The 23,980-nt window shown below is 47.1% G+C and overlaps 1 protein-coding gene across 1 annotated transcript in view; it reads left to right on the plus strand.

The window, feature by feature from the left end:
- SRRM4 (serine/arginine repetitive matrix 4) overlaps positions 1–23,768 on the plus strand; it is a 180,224-nt gene extending 156,456 nt beyond the window's left edge. Inside the window, exons 9-13 of the mRNA XM_003907233.5 lie at positions 7,525–7,829; positions 12,904–13,107; positions 14,309–14,419; positions 15,026–15,166; positions 17,248–23,768. Of these exons, the coding sequence (XP_003907282.2) occupies positions 7,525–7,829; positions 12,904–13,107; positions 14,309–14,419; positions 15,026–15,166; positions 17,248–17,569 (1,083 nt within the window). The 3' untranslated portion in view covers positions 17,570–23,768. The remainder of the gene's footprint in view (positions 1–7,524; positions 7,830–12,903; positions 13,108–14,308; positions 14,420–15,025; positions 15,167–17,247) is intronic.
- The last annotated feature ends 212 nt before the right edge of the window (positions 23,769–23,980 follow it).

Below are 23,980 nucleotides of genomic sequence, written 5' to 3' on the forward strand. Positions count from 1 at the left end.
AGAGATGGAGCAATTCACTTCACAGATCTGGAGGGAAGACATGAAACATACAAAATGTACCGGGTTTATGTTGCTTACAGTGGGATCAGAGTAGCAACAAACTTTTAAAACAGAGGGTCTCCAACTTAGATGTCTTGGTGGCCAGGCAGCTAATAGATATGAGTACAATGATCTCGTGGGTTTGGGGTCAGGAGATCTCATGCCCCATCTAAAAGGGGAAGCTGTAATTACTCTCAGCTGATTCTTGCCAGTCAGGGATTCGGGCCCAATGTTGCCAGATCTTATTTTTCAACAGAAACTGGAAATGGGGTTGTTATGTGAAACCTCCCTATTCTACCAACGTTGGCAGTTAATTCCAATTTACTTTCGACATACTAAGGGAGCTAAAGAAAGCATGTCTGAAACAAAGCATAACTCGGCTCACCGGTTTCGGCTCACCGGTTTTCCAGTGTTGATCTGGGGTATTGAAGCAGATAGTGTCCATATATAGATCCTCACCCTCTGCACTTTGGGGCACATGGCTGACTTCCAGCTTCCAGATGGTATTCTCTGCTGCCAAAACCTATTTTCTCTGCCTGTTTGGCAGTCTGGACATACTAGAGAATTTATGCTCCAGTGTTCAACATTCAACCTGTGAGTGATGGGGAACTGGTGTATAAATATCCCAGCTCCCTCACTCCTTGGTTGAGGTTAACTCTGGGGTGCGTGTTCTACACTGGTTCCCAGGGTGTCATCACCAAAATTAAGCATCTGCTGCCCACTGTAATACCTGGTTTGATAATGCATCGTTTTTTGGCTCCCTCTCTCCTCTACATCATTTCCACACTCCACTAGAGAGGTTCCTTCCCCTCTCAAGTTATTGGCACTCATTTTCCATCTCGACTTCTAAGAATCCAGATTAGACAGGCATTATTTCACTTGATCATTAAGTAGATCTTGTAGAAGCTGGATTTTCATGCCATAACCCCAAGAGTAGGCTTTTATGTAGACATCATGGAGGGTGAGGGCTGAGATGGAAGAAGAGGTAAAATTTGACCAAAGAAGAGAACCCTGGTGTGAGGGCTCCAGCTCTTAAAAGGGGGTCCTGGGTGCCTGGAGGGCATTATTACCAGATGACAGAGGATCTGGAGTGGTTCTTGCTAACAAGTGTCTTGGGGACAAAGAGCAGTTGCATGCACAGACAGAAACTCCCAATGCATGAAGAGGAGCTCTCCAAAGATGAATTATGAGAGGCCTATTACATAAATAAGGAGGCAGAAAGAAGCAAAGGAGAACCATCCTGTTGTATCAGTGTCGGAGGGCGGTGACTCTTTGCACCTTACATGCCAGAGAGAGTAGCTGACTAGGAAGGCAATACCCAGGGATGGAAGGGCAGAGGCAAGACCATGAGAGGCCCCTATTGTCAGCCCATCAGAAGCTCACAACTCTAATGTCTCCTCTGCACTTTCATGGTCAGACCTCTCCCATCCTGTCTTGGGCTTCCCTCAGGTATGTCTTCCTTCCTCCTCTTCATGTGGAGTGAATGGAGAGCTCTGGAGAAGGCGGAGTCTGGGGTTTAGGAGACCATTAAACTATCTGAACATCTCTGCTGATGACTTTGTGAAAATGCTGCTACCACCTGGAAGGATAAACAGAGCCCAGCGAGACTTGTAAAGACAATACCAAGTAGAGTTCAGCTGAAAAGAAGGAGGAATGAATGTCTTCAGGTTACCACCTCCTCTGTGCCAGAGGAATCTTCTAAGCAGGCCAGGTGGAGTGAGATGATTTGCTCATTCCAGATGTACCTGCTAGGGACATGATGTCATGCTGGTTGTGCTCTTTGAGAGGGTAACCAGCATGGAGAGCAACTGGGAGATCCAAACCCCCTGCTCTCCATTTACCAAGCTCTGAATACAGATTCAAGACTGCTGCAGCCCAGAAAAAGGTGTACCATCTCTTTTCTAATCTGTCTGGCCAGAAAAGGCACCTTTTTCTAATTCTTAATCCATAAGGAGCACCTTTTTTGTTTTTTCCTTTAAAAAATGTAATTCTTACGTATATATTTCCAAACATGTATTTCAAAACATATGTGATGTTTTGATACAGGCTTACACTGTGTAAGGATCAAATCAGGGTAATTGTGTATCCATCACCTCAAGCATGTATCATTTCTTTGTGTTACAAACATTCCAATTATACTCTTTTAGTTATTTTAAAATATAAGATAAATTATTGCTCATTCTGCCGGGTGCGGTGGCTCATGCCTGTAATCCCAGCACTTTGGGAGGCTGAGGTGAAACAGATCACCTGAGGTCAGGAGTTTGAGACCAGCCTGGCCAACATGGCAAAACCCTGTCTCTACTAAAAATACAAAAAACAATTACCCGGGCTTGGTGACAGGCACCTGTAATCCCAGCTACCTGGGAGGCTGAAGAAGGAGAATTGCTTGAACCTAGGAGGCGAAGGCTGCAGTGAGCCGAGATCGTGCCACTGCACTCCAGCCTGGGTGACAGAGTGAGACTCTGTCTCAAAAAAAAAAAAAAAAAATTATTGTTAACTATAGTCGTCCTGATGTGCTACCAAATACTAGATCTCATTTATTCTCTCTAATTGCATTTTTGTACCCAGCAACCATGCCTATTTTATACTCCACTTCCCACGACCCTTCCCAGTCGCTAGTAACCATCGTTCCAATCTCTATAGGAGTACCTTTTCCTAATGGGAACAAAGTCACTATGCAGGCTGGCAGCCTTGCTACATGCAGATGACCGAACTCAGTCCGTCTTTGAACTTGAGCTCCCATAGTAGCAGAGAGTGGAATAAGAAGTAAGAAGACCCAGCACAGCTTGTTTCATCTGGAAGGTTTTGCAGGTCTGAAATTTCTCGCCTGAATCCTGGAGCTTATGCTGTTGAGAATCTGTACAGAGCCTCTGTGTGCTTCCTCTCAGGGTCCTGGGTCTGAGGAGTATCGGGGGAATGAGAGAAAGAACAGGGAGCATTCTTTCTCTCTGCCAGGGGTCTGGACCCCAAACTGTCTTCTAAGACCTTCTGTTCAACAGCACAGTAGAGTGGCTCTAGTAAACAATAATCTACTGTATATTTCAAAGTAACTAGAAGAGAATAATTTTTTTTTTTGGCTCAGGCTGGAGTGCAGTGGTGTGATCTTGGTTCACTGTAGCCTCCACCTCCCAGGTTCAAGTGACTCTCCCACCTCAGCCTCCCAAGTAGCTAGGACTACAGGCATGTGCCACTACACTCGACTAATTTTTTTAGTTTTTGGTAGAGGCAGGGTGTCGCCATGTTGGCCATCCTGGTCTCGAACTCCTGACCTCAAGTAATCTGCCCACTTTGGCCTCCCAAAGTGCTGGAATTACAGGCATCAGTCACCGCACTCGGCCTTAGAAGAGAATAATTTGAATGCTCCTAGCATAAAGAAAAGATAAATGTTTAAGGTGATGGATATCTATCTCTATTATCCTGATCTGATCATTACACGTTATGTGAATGTATCAAAATATCACATATATTCCAAAAATATGTACATCTATTATATATCAATAAAAATAAATGTTTGATTCTAGAGGTTGTCTCAAGCTCACACACCCAGCCAAGCTGGTCTTGAGACCCCAAGCTTCAGGGGTTCCCAAGTTTCCTAGAATGATTCTCAGTGTGATGGAGGCTGATTTCTTCTCAAATTCCCAAAGCTGGCAGACACCCAGCTGAATCCCACCTGGGCCTGATCACCCAGTTGTCTCTACAATAAATTAAGTCAGGCAGGCCCACAGAGGCTTCCGAGTGACCTGAGCGCAAACTTGTTCATTAGACAAAATTTACTGAGTGCCTACTCTGTGCCAGGCACTGGTGAATGCTGGGGAGCAACATTGAACCAGTCATGGCCCTGCTGTCAGCAAGCTCCAAACCCAGTCGGAGAGACGGCCAATAAAATAAGCAACTACTCTACTAAGGCAGTGGCACACAAATGACATTCATTTTTGAATGAGTGAGTGAATTCAAGTTCAGTGAATGACTGAAGTACAGAGTATTGTGCTATCCTGGTCTGGAGGATGACAGAAGGCTTTCTAGAAGAGGTGATGGTACACCTGGAGGATGAATAAATTGAGCCATGTGAAGTGGGGAAGAGAGGAGTATTCTAGGCAGAGGAAATGGCAAGTGCACATGGCCTGGGGTTAGAACAAGATGGGATGGCAGAACCAAGAAAACTCAAATCTGAATCAGTCAGCTTGTTATGGGGGCTGGGGTGGGATGGTGTGGAAGAGATGCTATTTGTGAAGCAGGCAGGGCTGGGGTATAAAAAACACTCTCATCCATGTCAAAGAGTTTAGATCCATTCGAAGAAATGGGACTTTTAAACATGCGGAGAAGTTGGTATTTTCAGGCACCAAATTTAACCCAATGAGAACATTTCAATAGTGCCTTTATCCCTGTTTTCTGGTGATGATGGAAAAGTATGATGCCTTGTAGATTTATCAGTTCTGACCACACAAGTTACATGTAGATAAGTCACAGACAGGTGGTAATACTCTGAAAGTATCCCTGTGAGCTCAGGGCATGGGGTTGAGAAGATGAACCAGGCCAGATCCCCTTCTATATCCACTAGCCTGGAGGGGCCTCACATTCAAGAAATCTTTGCCTACGGGGATCCATGGTGCACCAGGAAAAATGAAATTCGTAGTCAAGACTAGGAACAAGTACCTGGGAGAGAAAGGCCCAGCCTGGCAGCCTCCAGGTAGCAAACCACAAGATAATGAAAATTATTGTACTCACAGGCCCCTGTCCTTGAGTTCTTCCAGCCTAGCTCCCTCCAAGACGGGCTTGCTGGATTCACTTGTAACACCCTGGCTACCAACCATTCACCATCTCTGGGGCAAAGATTCCATGATCCCATTCTTGTACCAAGCCCAAGCCAGAGATCACAGATCTCAGGGTCTAGTTGCCTGGCATGATACATTCCTGACAGGGGTGGTGGAGATACATGTATTACCACTGAACTCCAGAGTTGAGAAAGATGTGGCATCCAAAATGCAAAACAAGAAGACAAATAAATAGGAGGACTGAATGGGAACAGGGCCTTTACATGGTTGTTTTAAAAGTCTCACTCTAAAAAATTCCACCAGAGCAAACTTATTTTGAGGTCCCTTCTCCCAAAGCAAAGCGATCCAAGGTGCCATGCAGGTAAAATGGCAGCTGTGGTGGACAGAACTTGCTAAAGCTAGACTATCACCTTGCCTGTGTGCAAAGCCTCCTGGGAGAATCTACAAAGGAATCCCTGCTTCCCCGGCCCCAGGAGCTGACACCCTGAGCGCTGGAGTTATGCTATTCTCATAGTTCCACTGTGTCTGTGTTCCACCCACATGACCAATTGCTGAGAAGGCAGAAATGGTTCTTAAGAAATTCCAGAAGTCCCCCCTCCTTTAGGGCCAAGATGCACAAGATAAAGTTGGGAGAAAGAGTAGGCTCTTTATGGTGAAGCCTGCCCTAACGTTTGTGACGTCAGAGCAAAGTTATAGAAGAAGATCCGTATATTAGATGTCTAAATGGTCATAAATAAGTCAGCAAACTTAATAAAATATGTTCTGTTATCTTGGTAAACATACCTTCAAAATGATCTGAAAGTTAGTTATGATTTTAGAATCTTGGACCATTTCAGAGTGCCAGGATGTGACATAGCAGTTGGGGGAGAATCTGGCCCCGGAACTATCCCTTTCTCTCCCTGAATCTGGCACATCCAGCACCATGATGGGGCTTACACACATGCATATAGACCTCTCAGCCTGAACATCCAAGTTCTGTCCAAATAGCTACCCTTGGACCTAGGAGTGTGGATACTTGAAGCATGCTCTCCCTGCAGGAGAATGGATCCATGGATGAGGCCTACAGAGACCTGGAAAGGGGCATAGGAGTCATTTAAACAGAGAATTCTGGGATCTCAGGTATCCAGAGAGTGGTTGAGGCAGGCAGTAGTCTTAAGGGGGTGCCTTCTTGGTCCCCCAGATTTCTCATCCCATAGGGATGGTTATCTCTGGAGGAGGCCCAGGGCAGGGGTCCCTCCCATCCGCAGCTAAGCGTGGTACTGCTGGCAGAGGCCAGCATCAAACTTACTGTGTCATCCCAGCCACAACAGGACTGAATATTTAAAGAAACCGCCCCTTCCCCCCCTCCACCACCATCCTGCTTCTAAAAGTGTGCTCACCTTCCCAAGTGCTGGCTTTCCGTCGCCTCCTTTACTCCTTCATTGGTCCTAGATCAGCCCTAGACAGGGTTCTGGGGGCCCCTCTTTATTCCCAGTCACCCCAAAGCCCAATCTCCAAGCCCGTTCCAAAGCCCTCTGTTTCGCATCCTCCCTCCCTCGTGCCCCCTCGATATTCACACCTAGGTAGTAGATGCAATACTCTAGCTGCCATTGGCATATTCCACAAGGGTTTCCTGCTCCAACTTGGGCCCTAAGGGATTGATTAGGTTGGCTAGGTTAGGTCCCCTTTATGACAAAACCAAACAGAATTGATGCCCCCACCTGTCAAGGGCACTGAAAAAACCAAAACTCAAAGTTCAGGGCCAAGTTTGAGGATGTGCAGAAAGGTGTGTGTTTTTTCTTGTCAATTGCGACTCTAATGATGGACTCACGTTGCCCGCTCTTCCCTTTCTCTTACACCTTACCTACCTACTAAAGGAGGAGTTCTTGCTTGGTAAGTGGATATAATCCGCAAAGACATGAGAGAATTTATTAGAAGCCACTCAAGAACCTTAGCTACCTTCTACAAGGGGAAAAGGACACACACAAATATCTATAGAGACCCCTTTTTTCATTTATTTTTGGTCAGACTATTTGACTTCCATTTTTTTTTTGTCCCCTCCTTTCTTTTCCCCTTTAGTTGAAAACTGCTAAAATGTCAGTTTGCGACCTTGACTTTATATTTAAAAAAACAAAAACAAACTCTCATCTTTATTTCATTTCTTTTCCCCATGTGATATTTGTTTAGGGTTCTATTCAGGCAACTTTTTCTTTTCAAAACCAAAAATTGTTAAATTAATTGAGGATTTGGTTGAAGTTTAAAATTTTGGCTTTACCTGCTTTTATTTTTGATTTCCAAGATATATTTTTTCAGGCCCATAGTTCCATTTCTTTTTCCCCTTCCCTTTCCTTTATTTTTTATTATTGTTTTAGGTTGAGTTAAGGGTGTTTACACCCCCTTTCTATTGAGTTGACTCTTTTGTTTAATTCATTAGAAATTAAATTTTGTATAATTTCCTTTTTCTTTTGTTTAACCTGAATCGCATGCTTTTTCTCTGCATGATACCTAAATCTTCCAGTTATTCTAGCAGGGGGTAAAAAAAAAAAAAAATTCTCCTTTCTGTGGTATTCTTTCAGGAATTTGTGCTTTTGTTTTTTGGCGTCTCTTCTTTCTTCTCCTCTCTCTCTCTTTCCTTTCGTTACAGTGCATCATGACGGTAAACATTTCTTGGTTATTTAGACACAGCCCATGGGCCCAGCGCTCAGCAGTGTCCAACGGGTCTTTTTGCTTTCAGATCACTGGGTCGGGGTCTGCTGCTGACCTCTTTACCAAAACAGCCAGCCCGCTCACCACCTCGCGAGGACGTTCCCAGGAGTACGACTCAGGCAATGACACGTCCTCACCACCCTCCACGCAAACCAGCTCAGCCCGGTCTCGGGGCCAGGAGAAGGGGAGCCCCAGCGGGGGTTTGAGCAAGAGCCGGGAGCTCAACAGTGGCAACACCTCTGATTCAGGGAACTCCTTCACCACCTCCTCACCCCAGAACAAGGGGGCCATGTTGGAGAATCTCTCCCCAACCAGCAGGGGCAGAGAGTCAAGGTCAGTGCACCGCACGGGGTGGGGGATAGAGAGTCTCCCACCTTGGCTCCACCTTCTCATGCTCTCATCCCAGCCTCCCCCACTCCACCCCCAAGATTCTTTTATTTGTAACAGAGAGAAAACTTAACTCAGACTGGCTTAATTGTTTTAAAATGCTAGTGGCACTAGCTTCAGGTACAGCTGGATTCAGGGGCTCAAAAATATGTTGCTGGAAATCTGTCTTTCTCATTACATCTCTTATTCTGCTTCCTCATTCTACTGGCCTTATTCTCAAGCAGATCCTCACAAAACATTGTCAAATATGCCAAGCAGCTAACATTCTATCGGTTTAGCCAGCCAAAAGGAGAACAGTGCTTCTTTCTCAAAGATTTCAGCAAAACACCAGGGCAGGTGCTCATTGGTTCTGTTTGGCCCGGTTTAGGTCATCTGCCCATCACTGTCCCAGGGGATGATATGCTCTTGGCCAGAATGTGTCACATGCCATCACTAGGGCTAATGAGTAGAACCTTCCCACATTCCTCTACAGGAAAAGCCAGGTTATTGGTATCAGAAGAGATGGAGGCTAGGCAGGCAGAAAAGCAGATGACAATTTTACTAATAATCTTAGAAGAAAGTCTAACATTGGCAGGGCGTGGTGGCTCGTGCCTGTAATCCCAGCACTTTGGGAGGCCGAGGCGGGCAGATCACCTGAGGTCGGGAGTTCGAGACCAGCGTGATCAGCATGGAGAAACCCCGTCTCTATTAAAAATACAAAATTAGCCGGGTGTGATGGCGCATGCCTGTAATCCCAGCTACTCGGGAGGCTGAGGCAGGAGAATTGCTTGAACCCTGGAGGCGGAGGTGGCAGTGAGCCAAGATTATACCATTGCACTCCAGCCTGGGCAACAAGAGTGAAACTCCATCTCAAAAGAAAAAAAGAAAGAAAGAAAGTCTAACATTAAATTCACTGTAAGTCACTGTCATTTAAGAACATATCACAGTATTTACCCAAATGAATTGAAAACTTATCTCCACATAAAAACCTGCACTTGGATGTTACAACAGCTTTATTCGTAATTGCTAAAACTTGGAAGCAACCAGGATATCCTTCAGTAGGTGAGTGAATACATAAATTGTGATATGTCCAGACAATGGAATGCTATTCAGTGCTCGGAAGATATGAGGTACCACGCTATGAAAAGACATGGAGGAAACGTAAATGCATATTACTAAGTGAAAGAAGCCAATGTGAAAAGGTGGCACACTGCATGGCTCCAACTGTATGACATTCTGGAAAAGGCAAAACTATGGAGAAAGTAAAAAGATCAGTGGTTGCCAGAGGGTGAGGGGAGGGAGGGATGAATAGGCAGAGCACAGAGGATTTTTAGGGCAGTGGAACTACTCTGTGTGATACTACAATGGTGGATAACTGTCATTATACATTTGTCCAAATCCATAGAATGTATAACACCAACAGGGTACTCTGATGTAAACTATAGACTCTGGGTGATAATGATGTGTCAGCGGAGGTTCATCGATTGTAGCAAATGGAGCACGTTGGTGGAGGATGCAGAGAGTGGGGAATAAGGCTGTGTGTGTGTAGCAGCAAGAAATGTATGGGAGCTCCCTGTGCTTTCCATTCAATTGTGCTATGAAACTAAAACTGCTCTAAAAAATAAAGTTTATTAATTATAGATACAGATATACCATAGTATAATTTATCAACATATCAGAGAACATTGAGACTTCTCCATTTTTTTTACCCATCTTAACACACTCACTAGATAGTTTTCCTGCAGAAAACTCTTCCATACAGTTGCATATGAGCCAGTTGTAATTCTACTTCGTCACCCGCTTACTCTCTCACTCAAGAAATCACAACAAAATGCTAATTACTGAGGGTACTGTCATCATAATAGCTACTAAAATTTACTGATCACTTAGTCTGTACCATTCATTCTGTTATTTATTCCTCAAGTTGTTTATCAGGCAAGTCTTCTCTACCAGACACTCAGCCTGGTGCTGGGGATATAAAATGGAACAGTCTCCTTTTTCTCAGGAGCTTATAATTAATGGGGCAGATGGGTGCAGGTGCAGGATGGGTGGAAAAGCTTTGCTGATGCCCTCTGTCATGCTAACGGTGAGGTTTTTCTACTTCTGAGGGTGGGAGTTTGCCTTTGTTCCATGTAGCCAAGATTTTCAAAAGATGACTAAAGCCTTAGCGCTGAAGCAGCTAACAGCTTCTTCAAAGACAGAGTACTCTTTGTCCCTAACACATACCCCACTTCAGTCCTGGACAAACAGCTTGACATTCACATGCAGAACAGTCTTCCCTTTTGCCTGCCCCAGGTCATCCCTGGCCTCAGCCCACACCCATGCTTGGCTGAGAACCTGAGCTGGGCCAGAGCGAATATCAGTGTCTCCAAGAACAGGCAGTGAAGTTCCCAGAAGGGAGGAGGAGGACACATGTTTACTGATATACTGCAGTGCTATTATGCAGGAAAAGTTGAAATAGCAGTAACAACGACAATAATAACGGCAGTTCATATTCATTGAGCCCAAATCACATGCTAGGTACACTGCCAAATGCTTTCCAGAAATAATCTTCCTCAGCTCCTCAAAACTTTTATGGGATAGTACTATTTGTAACCCTTTTTTTACCTGATGGGGAAACTGAGGCTCAGAGTGGTTGAGAAACTCAGTTAATAAGTGGCAGCACCAGGATTCAAATACAAATAAATCCCTCAAAAAGGAACTAAAGCCTGAGAGACATCTAGCAGTTACCTGTTTAATTTGATCTCCATGGACAGCCAAATTAAATAATTTAGACCCAGCCTTTCACTTTGAAATATAAATGATGGTTGAGTCCACAGCTATTTATGTCATGCCACTTATGAGCAGAGAGGGCTCAATAAATATGGACTGAGTGGAAGAGACATCAGCTCTAAATCAAAGGAACCATAGGCACTGAAGGTAGGGAGCTGGTGAGGTGGGAGGGATGTGGGCTCTGGAGCTGCACAGATCAGGGTTTGGGGCTCTGGGTGGTGTTGAGCAAATAACAAACCCTTCTGATACTTCTCTGTAAATTTGGGGGTAATAATAGCGTTGGTTGCTGGGTACAGTGGCTCACACCTGTAATCCCAGCACTTTGGGAGGCTGAGGCAGGTGGATCATGAGGTCAAGAGATCAAGGCCATCCTGGCCAACATGGTGAAATCCCATTTCTACTAAAAATACAAAAACTAGCTGAGTGTGGTGGTGCGCACCTGTAGTCCCAGCCACTCGGGAGACTGAGGCAGGAGAATTGCTTGAACCCAGGAGGTGGAGGTTGCAGTCAGCCGAGATCATGTCACTGTACTCCAGCCTGGCGACAGAGTGAGACTGTCTCAAAAATTAAATAAATAAATAATAGCGTCAACTTCAGAAGGTTGTTGGGAATGAAATGACACTTGTGAAATTCTCTGAACATTGAAAAGGTCCCCAGGGAGTTGTCCCCAAGGAGCTCAATATCTGGGACAGAAGAGACAGCGAACAAGTATAAGACTAAGTAAGTCTATAGGGATGGGGGAAATATAGGAACTAAGGTATGTGGTAACACATTGGAGGTCACCCAACCCAGACAGGGGACAAGGGGTGTCAAGCAAGGTTTTCCAGAAAGGGTGAGGTCAGGTTAAAGCCAGAATCGTAAGTAGGAGTTGCCAGATGAAGAGGGAATGGGAGAGGGTTTGCAGACAGGCAGAATGTTCTGAGGCCGGGAGACAAGGAAGAGAATAGGGATATTTCAGGAGGAACAAGTAGTCTAAGACAGCTGGAATCAGGAGAGGAAAGAGTCAAGACCTGAGATCGGAGGGGTGAGCAGGGGCCAGGTCATCGTGAGCCTTGAAAACCATATTAATGTGATTTGAACTTGATTCTTGGCCCAATCCAAATAAATATGCCTTCACTGAGCACCTAACGGAGGTCAGCCTGGCCCTAGGCAGGGTGGGAGTACAGAAGACAGCACCCTAACCTTCTGATAATCCTGAAGCCTCTGTCTTTTGGGAGGTCTCAAGTCCTCCATCTGCAAAATGAGTGACATCAAAATCTCCCAAAACCAAACCAACAACAAGTCATCTTGATTTTTACCATATCCACGTACTACTGATATTCCTGTTTACTTTAATAAACTCATTTTTTAATATATAAGTAAAAGGAAAATTACATTACTATCTGAAATAGAAAATTAGAATCAAATGTCCTTGACCGGGCACGGGGGCTCACATCTGTAATCCCAGCACTTTGGGAGGCCAAGGCAGGTGGATCATGTGAGGTCAGGAGTTTGAGACCAGTCTGGCCAACAAGGTGAAACCCCATCTCTACTAAAAATACAAAAATTGGCTGGACATGGTGGCACGTGCCTGTAATCTCAGCGACTCGGGAGGCTGAGGCAGGAGAATTGCTTGATCCTGGAAGGCGGAAGTTGCAGTCAGCCGAGATCACGCCATTGCACTACAGCCTGGGTGATAGAGCGAGACTCTGTCTCAAAACAAACAAACAAGCCAAAAAAAAGAATCACATATCCTAAAGAAAAAGTACCTATAAAAATACATATGATTAAAACAATGGATTTAATCCTACTAGTTGCAGTTGCCTACCCAAGGCTGAGTTTGAGGTGTGCTTCTCCCTCTTACAGAGATTACAAAGTGTTAGAGAGGTGTTACAAACTGACTAGCACCCAATGGGGGCTTTCTCATAATGTAATCAGAAGGACAGAAAAAGACTAGACAGGGAATAAATTTCTCACCATGTAAATTGATGTTACTTACCATCATGCCCATGCCTGATGACATCCTAAAATACTCCACTTGTGGCCCCAGTGGTATGTGTTTCACACTTGAGGAAATGTTAACCTGAATTGTCTACTTTTAAGGCATCTTCTCTCTCTACTCCTCTAACATATGTGGCCTGGGAAGTCTTTCCAGAGAGAATAGATGGGAAAAGGGGCAAGGAGGGTTCTATGAGAGCACCACAGCCTAAGCCAAGGTAGGGAGGTATTCACGCAAGATGCTCCCAGAGTAGTGGGCAGTCGGTGCTCATGGACATTTTCCCTCCTGCAGGGGATTTCAGTCACCGTGTCTGGAATGTGCCGAAGTGAAGAAGTCCAGTTTGGTCCCATCCACAGCCCGGGGTTCACCCATGAAAGGGTGCTCCCGCAGCTCCTCCTATGCCAGCACCCGATCCTCCAGTCACTCATCCCGATCCCCAAATCCCAGGGCTTCCCCCAGGTACACTCAAAGCCGATCCACCTCTTCTGAAAAAAGGTGAGTGTGGTTTTGACCTTTGCTCTGCAGCACCTTTCTCCTTAGGAAACTAGTTAATTGCAGAGGTCCTTTGACCAATGGGGGAGAGAAGTCAGATGAACTTAGGTTTGAATACTCATTTTGCCCATTTCTAGCTGGTGGCCTTGGGAAAGTCAGTTAACTTCTCTGAACCTCAGTTTTCCCATCTGCAATATGAAAAAATAGCAATTCTTACCAGAAAGGATTGTTCTGAGGACTATAAGGTACTTAGAACAGTATACAGAACATAATGAGTATCAGTTATTATTGCTGCTATTGGCATGAGAATGAGCTAATGTGTATCAATTAACTTCTGCATAAAAAATTATCCCCAAACTTCGCATCTTTAAAACAAGTGCTTACTTAGTTCCTGATCCTGTGGATCAGCAGTTGGTCTGGGCTCAGCTGGATGGTTTTTCTGATCTCACTGGGCTCACTCATATGCCTTTGATTGGGTTGGCTGGTGGGTTGGCTGGGGGCTGGAGGGTTTGAAAGGCCCCAGCTGACTCATCTCTGCTCCATGTGGTCTCTCTTCCTCAAGCAGGCCTGTCTTGGTTTGTTCACATGGTGTTGGCAGAATTCCAAGAGAGAGCGCAGTATTGTGCAAGGCTTCGAAGTGATTAGCATCCCTTCTGCTATTCTATTAGCATAGCAAGTCACAAGACCAGTACAGATTCAAGGGTATTCCTCTCAGTGAAAGGAGCTGCAAAGTCACATTGCAGGGGATGTGGACACTGGGAGAAGAAAAATTATGGCCATTTTTGCATTCTGCTACCCAGTTTCAATAGCTATTGGTAATTGCTTGACTGCCTCGTGTAGAATAATAACGTAGCAGAATGAGACATGAAATCTCAGAAATTGGAAGATTCTATCCAAACGAATCAGTCCATAAATTCAGGGAGTCCAGCTTTCCTCTGCAAAAAAGAAATTGATAATAGTACCTAACCCTAAGAAAGCTAGTAAGTGGCCAGGATAGTAGGCACAAAATAGAAGTTGTTGGTATTATTATTAACCACCCAGTGGGGAGGAACTTTCATTCTTTGATCGGGGCCCAGTTCCTCTGCCTGGCTTCCAGAAAGAAAAAGGTCACTGCCCAGGGACCCGCCGAATAAATCGGAAGCCGTCTTGGACAACCCAGGCGGACATTCAGCAGGCTCCTCAGAGGCTGTTACCTCTCCCCCAGGTCCTACTCCCGTTCTCCCAGCTATTCCTCCAAGTCTGGCAAGAGGAGCCCGCCCAACAGAAGCTCTCGGTCCCGCCGCAGCCCCAGCTACTCCCGCTACAGCCCCAGCAGGTACCGGCCCCGCCCGGAGGCGCTGGCCCCGCCCCTTAAATTAGGCCCGTCCAAGGCCCCACCCCCTTTGCTCTGATCCTCCTCTCTGGCCCCGCCTCCCCGTTCTCGGGCCTTCCTCCTCTTAGGTCTGACCCTGACTCAGCATTCTTACAGTTCCCTTTGTCCAATCAGGAGTGGCAGCGAGGCACCAAATATACCCTTGTTTCCTAATGTCTCCAGCCCAAACACTCCCACAGACATACCCCAGAATTCATATCCCCAGCTCTCAGCCTCTACCGACCATCCCTATACTCAGTTCTTACCGATGCACCAGGGCCCGCGTAACATTCACGTCCTCACCCCTGCAGCACCTGCACCGCTGTGATGCCCACCTGCAAATGCTGGCACCCCTGCACACCCCCAGTCCCCACCCCTACGGTACTAACAACCCTCGCAGACTCTTCCCGCAGCCCCGTCATCCTCCCTCCGGTCTCCCTTGCGGCAACGTGCAGACCCCATCCCCTGACCCAGTCGGGTGGGAAAGAAAGGGAGTGTCCCTCTCCCACGCGCTCACGCGGAAAATCCAGTCCAGCCCCAGCTCCCCAGTAACCCCCCGCGCCCCTTCAGGGAGCGGGATCCCAAATACAGTGAGAAGGACTCGCAGCAGCGGGAGCGCGAGCGAGCGCGTCGGAGACGTCGGTCCTACTCGCCCATGAGGAAGCGCCGGAGAGACTCTCCAAGCCACCTGGAGGCCCGGAGGATAACCAGGTGAGGCCAGGGGGAAAGCGGGACCCATCTTCACCCTCGTTCCTACTCCCATTCTTCCTCATTCGAGCCTCGGGCTCTCCCTAGGCCTTCTTGGGCTGGGATTCAGGATTGTGCGACTCCCAACCCCAACATCGTTGAAATTATGTCTGTTCAAAGCCTTGGGACTGAGTCTCCCAGCTCAACCAGCAGGACCTGCAAGAAGGAGGCGGGGCCAGCCTTAAGAATCGGGTGTGGCATGGGGGTGTGGCCAAAGCCTGAGGGTGGAGCTGGGGCCGGGGAGGCGGAGCTGGGGGAGAGAGTGGAGTTAGGCCAGGGAATGGAGGTCAAAGCAATGTGGCGGGACGTTGGCCTGGGGGTGGAACCGGAGCAGTGGAGCAGTAGAGACAGATCTCTACCCTCAGACCTGTACACTCAGCTGTCAGGCTTAAATAAACCTATACGTAATTATACCTTGAACCAAGTGTGGAGAGGGCAAATAGGATTGCTTAGGTGCCAAAGGAACCTAGAGGGAGCCACGGTGGATAAGTCGGAGAGCACTGGATGTGGAGTGGAATCCTGGATGTGCCACTTTGCAGTTGATCTAGGAAAGGCTCTTAACTTCCTGAATCTTAGTTTTCTCATCCATGAGGTATTGGAGGAAATAACTCCCAGAAGTATGAGGATGAAATGAAAAGGGGCAAAAAGATATGAACGAGCTTTGTAAACTTAAATGCAGAGCACACTATATGCCATTGTTGATTGGTCAGAATAGGTGGATACCTTTCCTGGAACAGGCAAGGCCTCAGAAGAGAAAAGCTCTAGCAGAGTGAGTGCAAGCAAATTTCTCAGGCCTCGAAAGCTGGGAGAATGGTTGAATGCTACCCTAAGATTGGGTTGGGCTCTTCCTGCTGGTCTTCCAAGCATCTGCCACTGAGTCCAGAGACTGGACTGAGGAATCAGGGATCCTCCCTGGAGATGACCAGGAGGAGGAAAAAGAACGTGTGTCTCAGATAGCAAGACTGGGGTGATGGAGTCCCCTTCTCAAATATCCCACAGGGCACCCTGCCTCAGCTTGTAAAGAATTCCTAAACCCTTGGGAGGCCAAGGCAGGCAGATTGCTGGATCTCAGGAATTTGAGACCTGCCTAGGCAATATGGCAAGACCCTGTCTCTACCAATAATACAAAACACTAGTCAGGCATGGTGGTGTGCACCTGTGGTCCCATCTACTTGGGAGCTGAGGTGGGAGGATCATTTGAGCCGGCGGGGTGGAGGTTGCAGTGAGCTGCGATCGCACCACTGCATTCCAACCTGGGTGACAGAGCGAGACCTTGTCTGAAAAAATGTAATTAATATAATATAATACAATACAATATAATTCCTAGCATAATTTCTAAACCCACTCCCTTGATCCAACGTCACACAGCTAATAAGTGGCCAGGATAATAAGCACAAAATACAAGTTGTTGGTGTTATTATTATCTTTAGGGTCAACTTAGAGGAAAGCTAAGATAGAGAGTGGCATTTCCAAATGGCTGTCTAGTTTCTTTAGTCAATCTCAAATTATTCATCTTGATTAACCCATTCAGTGTTTTCCAATCTTCAGTCATTCACCAGTATCTTGACCACGTATGCCTTGCCTGTTTATCAACCGTACTATTCTTAATTTTCTTTAAATAGATATGACCCTTTTCAAAGGTTCATACATTTATTTCTAAAGGAAACTTGATACAGTACAGTAAATGGAAAATTAGCCTCTTTTGCCATAAATAGATGGTTCTAGTAAAAGTAAAAATAGCTAAACAAAACTATGATTAAAGTTTAGATGTAGATTCTGTTGCAAGCTGGAGGCTGTGAGCTCTAGGCTTGCTTATTGGTGGGAAGAAAAAAGTGAGATAATCATTTTTCAAGATATATTAGCACTAAGCTGAGACTTTTACTTTAATGTGTTCTCAGGACTGCAAGAGAAGTGGAAAGGGAGTATTTTTTCCTAAGGAACTGGGAAAAGGGAGGATACTGGTTTCCCTTGGGACAAGACTGGGGCTCGCTGCGGGGAGGCAGGGAGGGACCGGCCCTCATCCCTCCTCTCGCTGGTCTCTGCAGTGCCCGGAAACGCCCCATCCCCTACTATCGGCCCAGCCCCTCTTCGTCCGGCAGCCTCAGCAGCACCTCCTCCTGGTACAGCAGCAGCAGTAGCCGCTCGGCCAGCCGCAGCTACTCCCGGAGCCGGAGCCGGAGTCGGAGCCGGAGCCGGAGTCGGAGCCGGAGCCGGAGCCGGACCCGCACAAGCAGCAGCTCTAGCTCCCGCAGCCCTAGCCTGGGCTCCCGCAGCCGGAGCCGGAACCGGAGCAGAAGCCGGAGCCGGAGCCGGAGCCGGAGCCGGAGCTACAGCTCAGCAGACAGCTACTCCAGCACGAGGCGCTAAGTGCCCCTGAGCCAGCTGCCCTTGGGGGCCCCTTCGCGCTGCCAGCCTCCCCCAACCACCTGCCCTCACCGCCTTCTCCTTGGTGACAGATAGTGAGGGCTCCTATACCTTGTCCTTCCTGCTTGCCTAGGGGAAGAGGAGAAGAGGGTACGGGGGCTTCACTCTCTAGATCAACCTGCTAGGAGCCTCTACCAGCACCACCCTGGGGCCTAGCTCAGGCCTGGGCATATGGAGAGAACCATCATCTTGTGGCACAAAAAAAGAAAAAAGGAAAGAAAACCTCAAGGTTTTGTAAGAAGCAATGGGTCTGTGACTCAAAAATTGAGCTCTGGCCAGGAAAATGTGGAGACAGTTCTTCTCCTCCACTGCTCACAGGAGGCCCGCGGTAATTCTCTTCACCTCCCCAGATGCTCCCCTCGTCCAACCTCATGGCTGCACGTGGATGGACCCCCATGTCGGGGAGAGGTGAAGGAGGAGACCAATGGCAGTTCAGGTTCAAGATAAGGGGGTCAGGCCTTTAACTTCCTCAAACAGGCCTGAGCAAAGGCGGAAGACACTTGGGTCCTAGAAGAAGGGATATCCTTGAACACCAGACATGGACATTTGACTTGGTGGGAGGTGTCAGGAGATAGGAGATGGTTAAGATGATAGATAGCAAAAAGGAAGGGGTCAGTCTGCTGCTCCCAATATCTCAGCATGGTAAGGGGACAGAGCCCAGCAGATCCCAGCTGTGGAGAGGCCACTGCACGGCTGACACAAAACACCTCTTGGCTGTTCACAGGGGCCCTGCAACCTCACAAGAAAGGAGATAGTGGAAGAGTCAGGGCAGGTTGGTCTCCAGCCCCACTTCCCAAATATGCCTCAGCCCCACTAGCTGGCACCAACTTAATTCCACGGGACCATCTGCTGAACATTCCCCAGTGCCATGGCCAGTTGCCAGGCCCCAGCGCCAGCCAGTCTGGCCTTACCCTCGGGTTGGCGCCTGCCAGCCCCCTCCCCTCTGCCCAGGCTGCCACGCCCTGGATGCCACCCAGTGCAGCCTGGCACCTACCCACCCACCCTTCAGCTTAAGCCACTCCCCTTGCCTCTCAGGAATTTTGCCAGGATGGGGCACAGTGGCTCAGGTTTGGGGGAAAAGACCCGAATCCAGGGTGCCAGGGAAAGGGGCTTGGATGTGCCATGTCTTGGGCTCCTGCTGACTTCTGAGGTTTCTTGTCAGCTTGGGAAAGACCCACCTTTATTTCTGCCCTCACCCCAAGTCCCCCCTGGCTGGGGCTGGGCAGAGAGGGTAAGCTGATCTCCGATACACAAATACCACCAGCTGCTTCATCCACAGAAGGCGCTAAGAACAGGGAGGTGAGGAATAAGATCCTTAAAATAAACTCTTGGGCATCCCCCTCACCAGCTGACTGGCTTTCCGGAGGCTTGTGGGTGAGTTTCAAGTTTGTGGTGGCAACAGCAGCGGGACAGGGCATGGAGGGAGCGAGGGAGAGAGGACCAGTCCCAGCTTTTAGATATTTTGGGTTATGGGGAAGCAGGGGCCAAACATCCACCCCAGGGAAAACATTTGGAAAATAGTCCTTTTTCTTGGAAGCAGTGACATCTCCTCTACCCAATCTTTCCCATCCTATTAATCCATGAGGCTTGAGACTGCAAGGCAACCACCACCACGACAGCCCTTCCTCCATCAGAAGGGAGGAGCGAGGGGCCCGGGCAGCAGTGGACAACCCGGCTTCCCTATACCGGGCCTCTGGCCGAGACCTAAGCCCCGCCCACAAAGACTAATGGATGCCAGTGCTGTCATCACAGAAGGCCAGATGGCAGGTGCCTGGGACAGGGGCAGGTGCCCCGGGGAGGGCATGTACAGCCACTGTAAATAACCCTCATCCCTGCCCAGGAACCCAGACTGGACTTCAGTCTCCCTCCATGGAGACAAAGGCTTCCCAGAGTCACCAAAAATCTTAGCAGGACAGCTGTGAGAGGCATCAGAGCCTCGCGTTCGGACTGCCTTCATCGAGACAACTCTAGGGGACCATTTTGCCTGGGGCTCCTAGCAAACCTTTTTTATTTATTTATTTATCTGTTTATTTATTTATTTATGTGATGACTGTCTCTCTCACCATTAGCAGTATTGAATTATTTATTTATTTATACAGGGGTGTGTGTGTGTGTGTGTGCGTGTGTGAGTGTGTTGGGGGGATCTCCTAAATTATTTTTGTGTATCTCCCTTTTCTGCTGTTTTTATTGATGGGATTTGAGAGGCCAAAGGTGAGTGGGCTATTGGCCTTCTCCCTGAAGGCTCTAAGCCTGGAACACCCTGGAGTTGGCCCAGAAGGAGGCACATCAGTCCCAAAATTCATCACTTAACCCAGTGTCCAGGAGGGTCAGGCACGTGCCCCAGCCTCCTGTCCCCCAGGTACCTCACAGGGGTATCAAAAAGATGCAAACAGCCCCGAGGCTTATGAGCTACGGTGATGAATTGACACAGTGGAGTTGCAACTTAGATGGGGGTTGGAGTCGAAAGTTGGCAAATGGGGCCAAGGCTGCACAAAGTCGAAATCTCTTGTTTACGTCCCTTAGGGAGGCACCAGATTGGAGACAGATGTGCTATCTCCTAGCAGACTGATGAGGCTTCAGTTGAGTACTTACTGAAGTAGTTGTCTTGTATTTTGAGGGCCATGGTGGATAAAAATGACGTCTGGTTTATTACTGGAATTGCACTTGGGGTTGACAAGGTGCTCGCACCATGAGACTGGAGGCAGAAATTGAGCTGACTGAGGAAAGATGCACCTTGATCTCACCCTCACTCCAAGGCACATAGCAAGATCACTCCCTAGCTTCTCTGAGCACACCTAGTTGGTTTCATGTACGTTACACATGCTTCCACTCCACAGTACCTAATTTCTCTGCGTTCCCCTGAGATCTGAAGGCTACCTTGGGAAGAGGCGTCAGCCATCTTGCTTGAGAACCACCAACCCAAAAGCAAAAGCCTTTATCTATGATATCTTGCTGTTCCATCCGGGGAAAGCACAAAGCTATTTCTAAAATTAGAAAAAAAAAAAAAATGGTGGAAGGAGCAGCCAGATGTTCCACAAGACCCTGCCAAGAAGGTCATCTCCAAACCCATCCTGGAAGGGCCCAGGATCCAAAGGTCATCAGTTCTGCTTGTCTGACCAACTGGCAGTGTCTTCTGTCTGCTGGCTGGAGACAGCTCTTGCCCTTTCCAAAGTCACTGTCCACTGCCTTGCAATTGCCAGCTTGTCTGGTCCAGCTTTGGGTTTGGTGAGACTTTTGCAACATCCCTGGTTGTTTCCCTGGCAATGTGACTACCCAGCCCTAACCCAAAGCAAGGGAGTGCCCCTTTCCTGGGGGAAGTTTACAAGAAGGCTGCTTAAATGCCTGCTTCTGGAAAATCTCTCTCTCTCTCTCTCTCTCTCTCTCTGTCTCTCAGTGTATTTCTCTACTTTCTTTTACATTTCCTTTTTTTCTATCCAAAAACAGTGTGCTTGTTGAGGCACTGGTAACCTTGATTAACCAGAACCTCTCATTCGTGGTATTGCTGTTCCTTCGCCCATTTCACCCTCATTACCTTCTGCTTCCAAGGAATATGACAGATCACCAGGATGCTGCTCGTGGGGAGGATTTATCTCAAAAACCAACCTCCAAAATGGGAGGGGGATGAGGCTTGAGGTCAAGGACCATGCATACCAAGCCTTTGACCTTCCTGCTATGGAAGTGCGCTGGATGACAGAAACTGGATATATTGCTCCCTTTCCCCAGGGCAAAGTTCCCACCTCTGTGAAAAGGAGGGGTTTGGGGGATAAAAATTCAAAATGTTGGCCTGAGGCCTGAGAGTGTCCCCGGAGACAGAGGGAGCTTCACTAAGACCCAGAGGGAAAAGGAAAAGAGCCTCAAACATTTTTAGGAGGTTCTCCATTATGAGAGTAAAAACAAAAAGCAAGATTTGATCTCCCCTCAGTTAATTAGGCAATGCTAATTAACTCAAAGCCCCCACTTCGTAACATTCTGGTTCATTGAGGTTTGACCATATTCCTATCTGCTTTCCTTCCCTTCTTTGAAGGACAGTTGATCTTTCAGAAGCAGAATAAAATTAAGATGTTAGAACAAAGGTCTCAGTCTCAGAGAGCCCCATCACTTCATTTGCTCAGAGTCATCCTCTTTTGCAAAAGGGTTTTCTTGGAGAGGCCAAAATTCAGGGTGCTCTCAAAGGCAAAGAAAGCACATTGTCTTCCTTCTCCAGTCCAACTTTCATCTTCTCTTCTGCTGTTTTCTTTTCCCCTCTTCTTTTTCACAAATGTTCAAAATGGTCTCATGCGCATGTGTCTTGCCCCGCTTTCCCCTTTAGCTGAACAGAAAATTTCGTCTTTCGACTTAGTAAAACAAGTCAAAAAACAGGATTCCTCCAAACATGCCTCCTCCCACACCGGCCAACCGAGTCCAGCTGAGAAACTTTTGCTAGATTCAATGTCATTGAGCAATGCTTTATTGAAACCTTGTTCTCACTTCTGCACCAATGAGCCAATGATACTGACGCAAATGTCATCTCTCCTCCATCTGTGGTTGTTGTTTTTGGAGTTAAAGTTTGTGTGTGTGTGTGTGTGTGTGTGTGTGTGTGTTTAGTTCTTTTGATGGCTATTGTTTTGCATTGTAAATACCATGATGGGGGACCCCCATCAGAACATGGTTTATTTAATAATTTATTTCCTATTTATTGAGTAATATTGAGAAAAGAGAAGGACCACCTCTTTCCCTGAATTGCTATTGAGAATTGGTCCATCTCCCAGCTCCGGGTGCTGCTGTCTACAGCAGGGGCATTACTGCCCAGGTAATGAGTGCTAGAATCACCAAGCAAATTGAAGTTGGCAGAAATGGAGGCTTCAGTCACACAAACTAGGCTCCAATGGAACTAAAACACTGGTTATCTCTGAGAAAACCTCATTTAGATGGAAATTAATTGAATAAAATGCTTACACACGAACCAACGTCTATTAAAAAGTCACAACTCCTTGAAAAAAAAATGAACAAAGAAAAATTGTAAACCCTTTTTCTTTCTGGCCAAGAAAAGCTATGCCTCATCTTCTAACGAGCCAAGTCAAAAATACTACAATGGTATTCCTATGTGTTTCTTTGGCCTTTGTGTCAGTCTGAATGAAATTAGAATGGGTCTCTAGCCTCAGTCTCGTCATCTGTAAAATGGGGTTTGTCCTATATATTATCTACAAGATGTAGGAAATGGGGGCCCAAGCTCTGATGCTGTGGACTCCATACTGTTGGATATATTGTCCCTTGTGTCTTCTGCTGACTGTAGATTAAAGGGTGTCAACGAAGGAAGGAAACAAAAAAGTAGGGATTGGACTTCATTTGCAGAGTGAGGTCACAGTTGCTGAGTCCCACAGTCATATATGGGAGACCTCAAGTTGCTGTCACCTTGATAACTCTTGTATACTGGGTTTAAGCCCTCTTATTTAGTTTGAACTTCTCTCCAAGCCCCGTGGTCCAAAGTCATCACGGGAGAGACCAAGATGGGCTTACCTTGCCCTGCTCTAGATTTAACCACTGTTCATTGTCAGGCTATATTTTTGTACAATCATTCAAACAATCCAGTGACATAGGTCATGTTGCCACTTTTCAGAGGAGAAAACTGAGGCCCAGGAGGGGGGAGTTGACATGCCCAAGCTCCCTTGAGCCCAGATTGGCTTGACTCAATGTCCAACGTTCCCTTGGTAGCTTTTTCTCCGGGGTCCTATGCTGTAAGAACTTCCCTCTGCACTGTATATTTTTTCTCCCAATTCTTAGCTATTTCTTCAAGCAATGATTGGCCAAGGACCTAGCATAATCCACCACATTGGCCTAGGGGACGTGGTGCACCCCAAGGCCATTTCTCTACATTGGAGGCTGCGAATCTCCTCTGGAAAATTCCCAACCCGAGGACCCACCATGAGCCCAGCTCAGCCTGACCAGACAGCCTCTGCCTGGAGCATCCACATCAGAGGGAAAGAAGCTGCTGTGTCCTCTAGCATCCTGGGACCCTGTCCTCTGCCCAGTGACACAGCAGCCATGGCTTGCTTGATTTCTGGTCTCCAAAGCTAAGCATAACCTTCCCGGGGTTTCTGGTTTTTCAGCCTGTACGAAACATGTCTCTGTTTAATTAAAAGTCCCATGGTATGGTGTTCTCATGTATGGCTCAGTGTCCTCTGTTTATATGGGGTACTCAGAAGTAAAAAGTGGGGAGGGAGACAAGGAGCTAGAGAAGGCTTAAGTAGCACCTGCTGCATGTCATACATGTTCACACTGCCCAGCTCACATCTTTAATCTTCCAAACAAACGTGTAAGTATTTTGGGTTTTTGGTTGTATGAACAGTATATATACCAAATATATATATATTTTAT

Source organism: Papio anubis, chromosome 9 (genome assembly GCF_008728515.1).
Source record: "Papio anubis isolate 15944 chromosome 9, Panubis1.0, whole genome shotgun sequence".
NCBI classification, from domain to species: domain Eukaryota; kingdom Metazoa; phylum Chordata; class Mammalia; order Primates; family Cercopithecidae; genus Papio; species Papio anubis.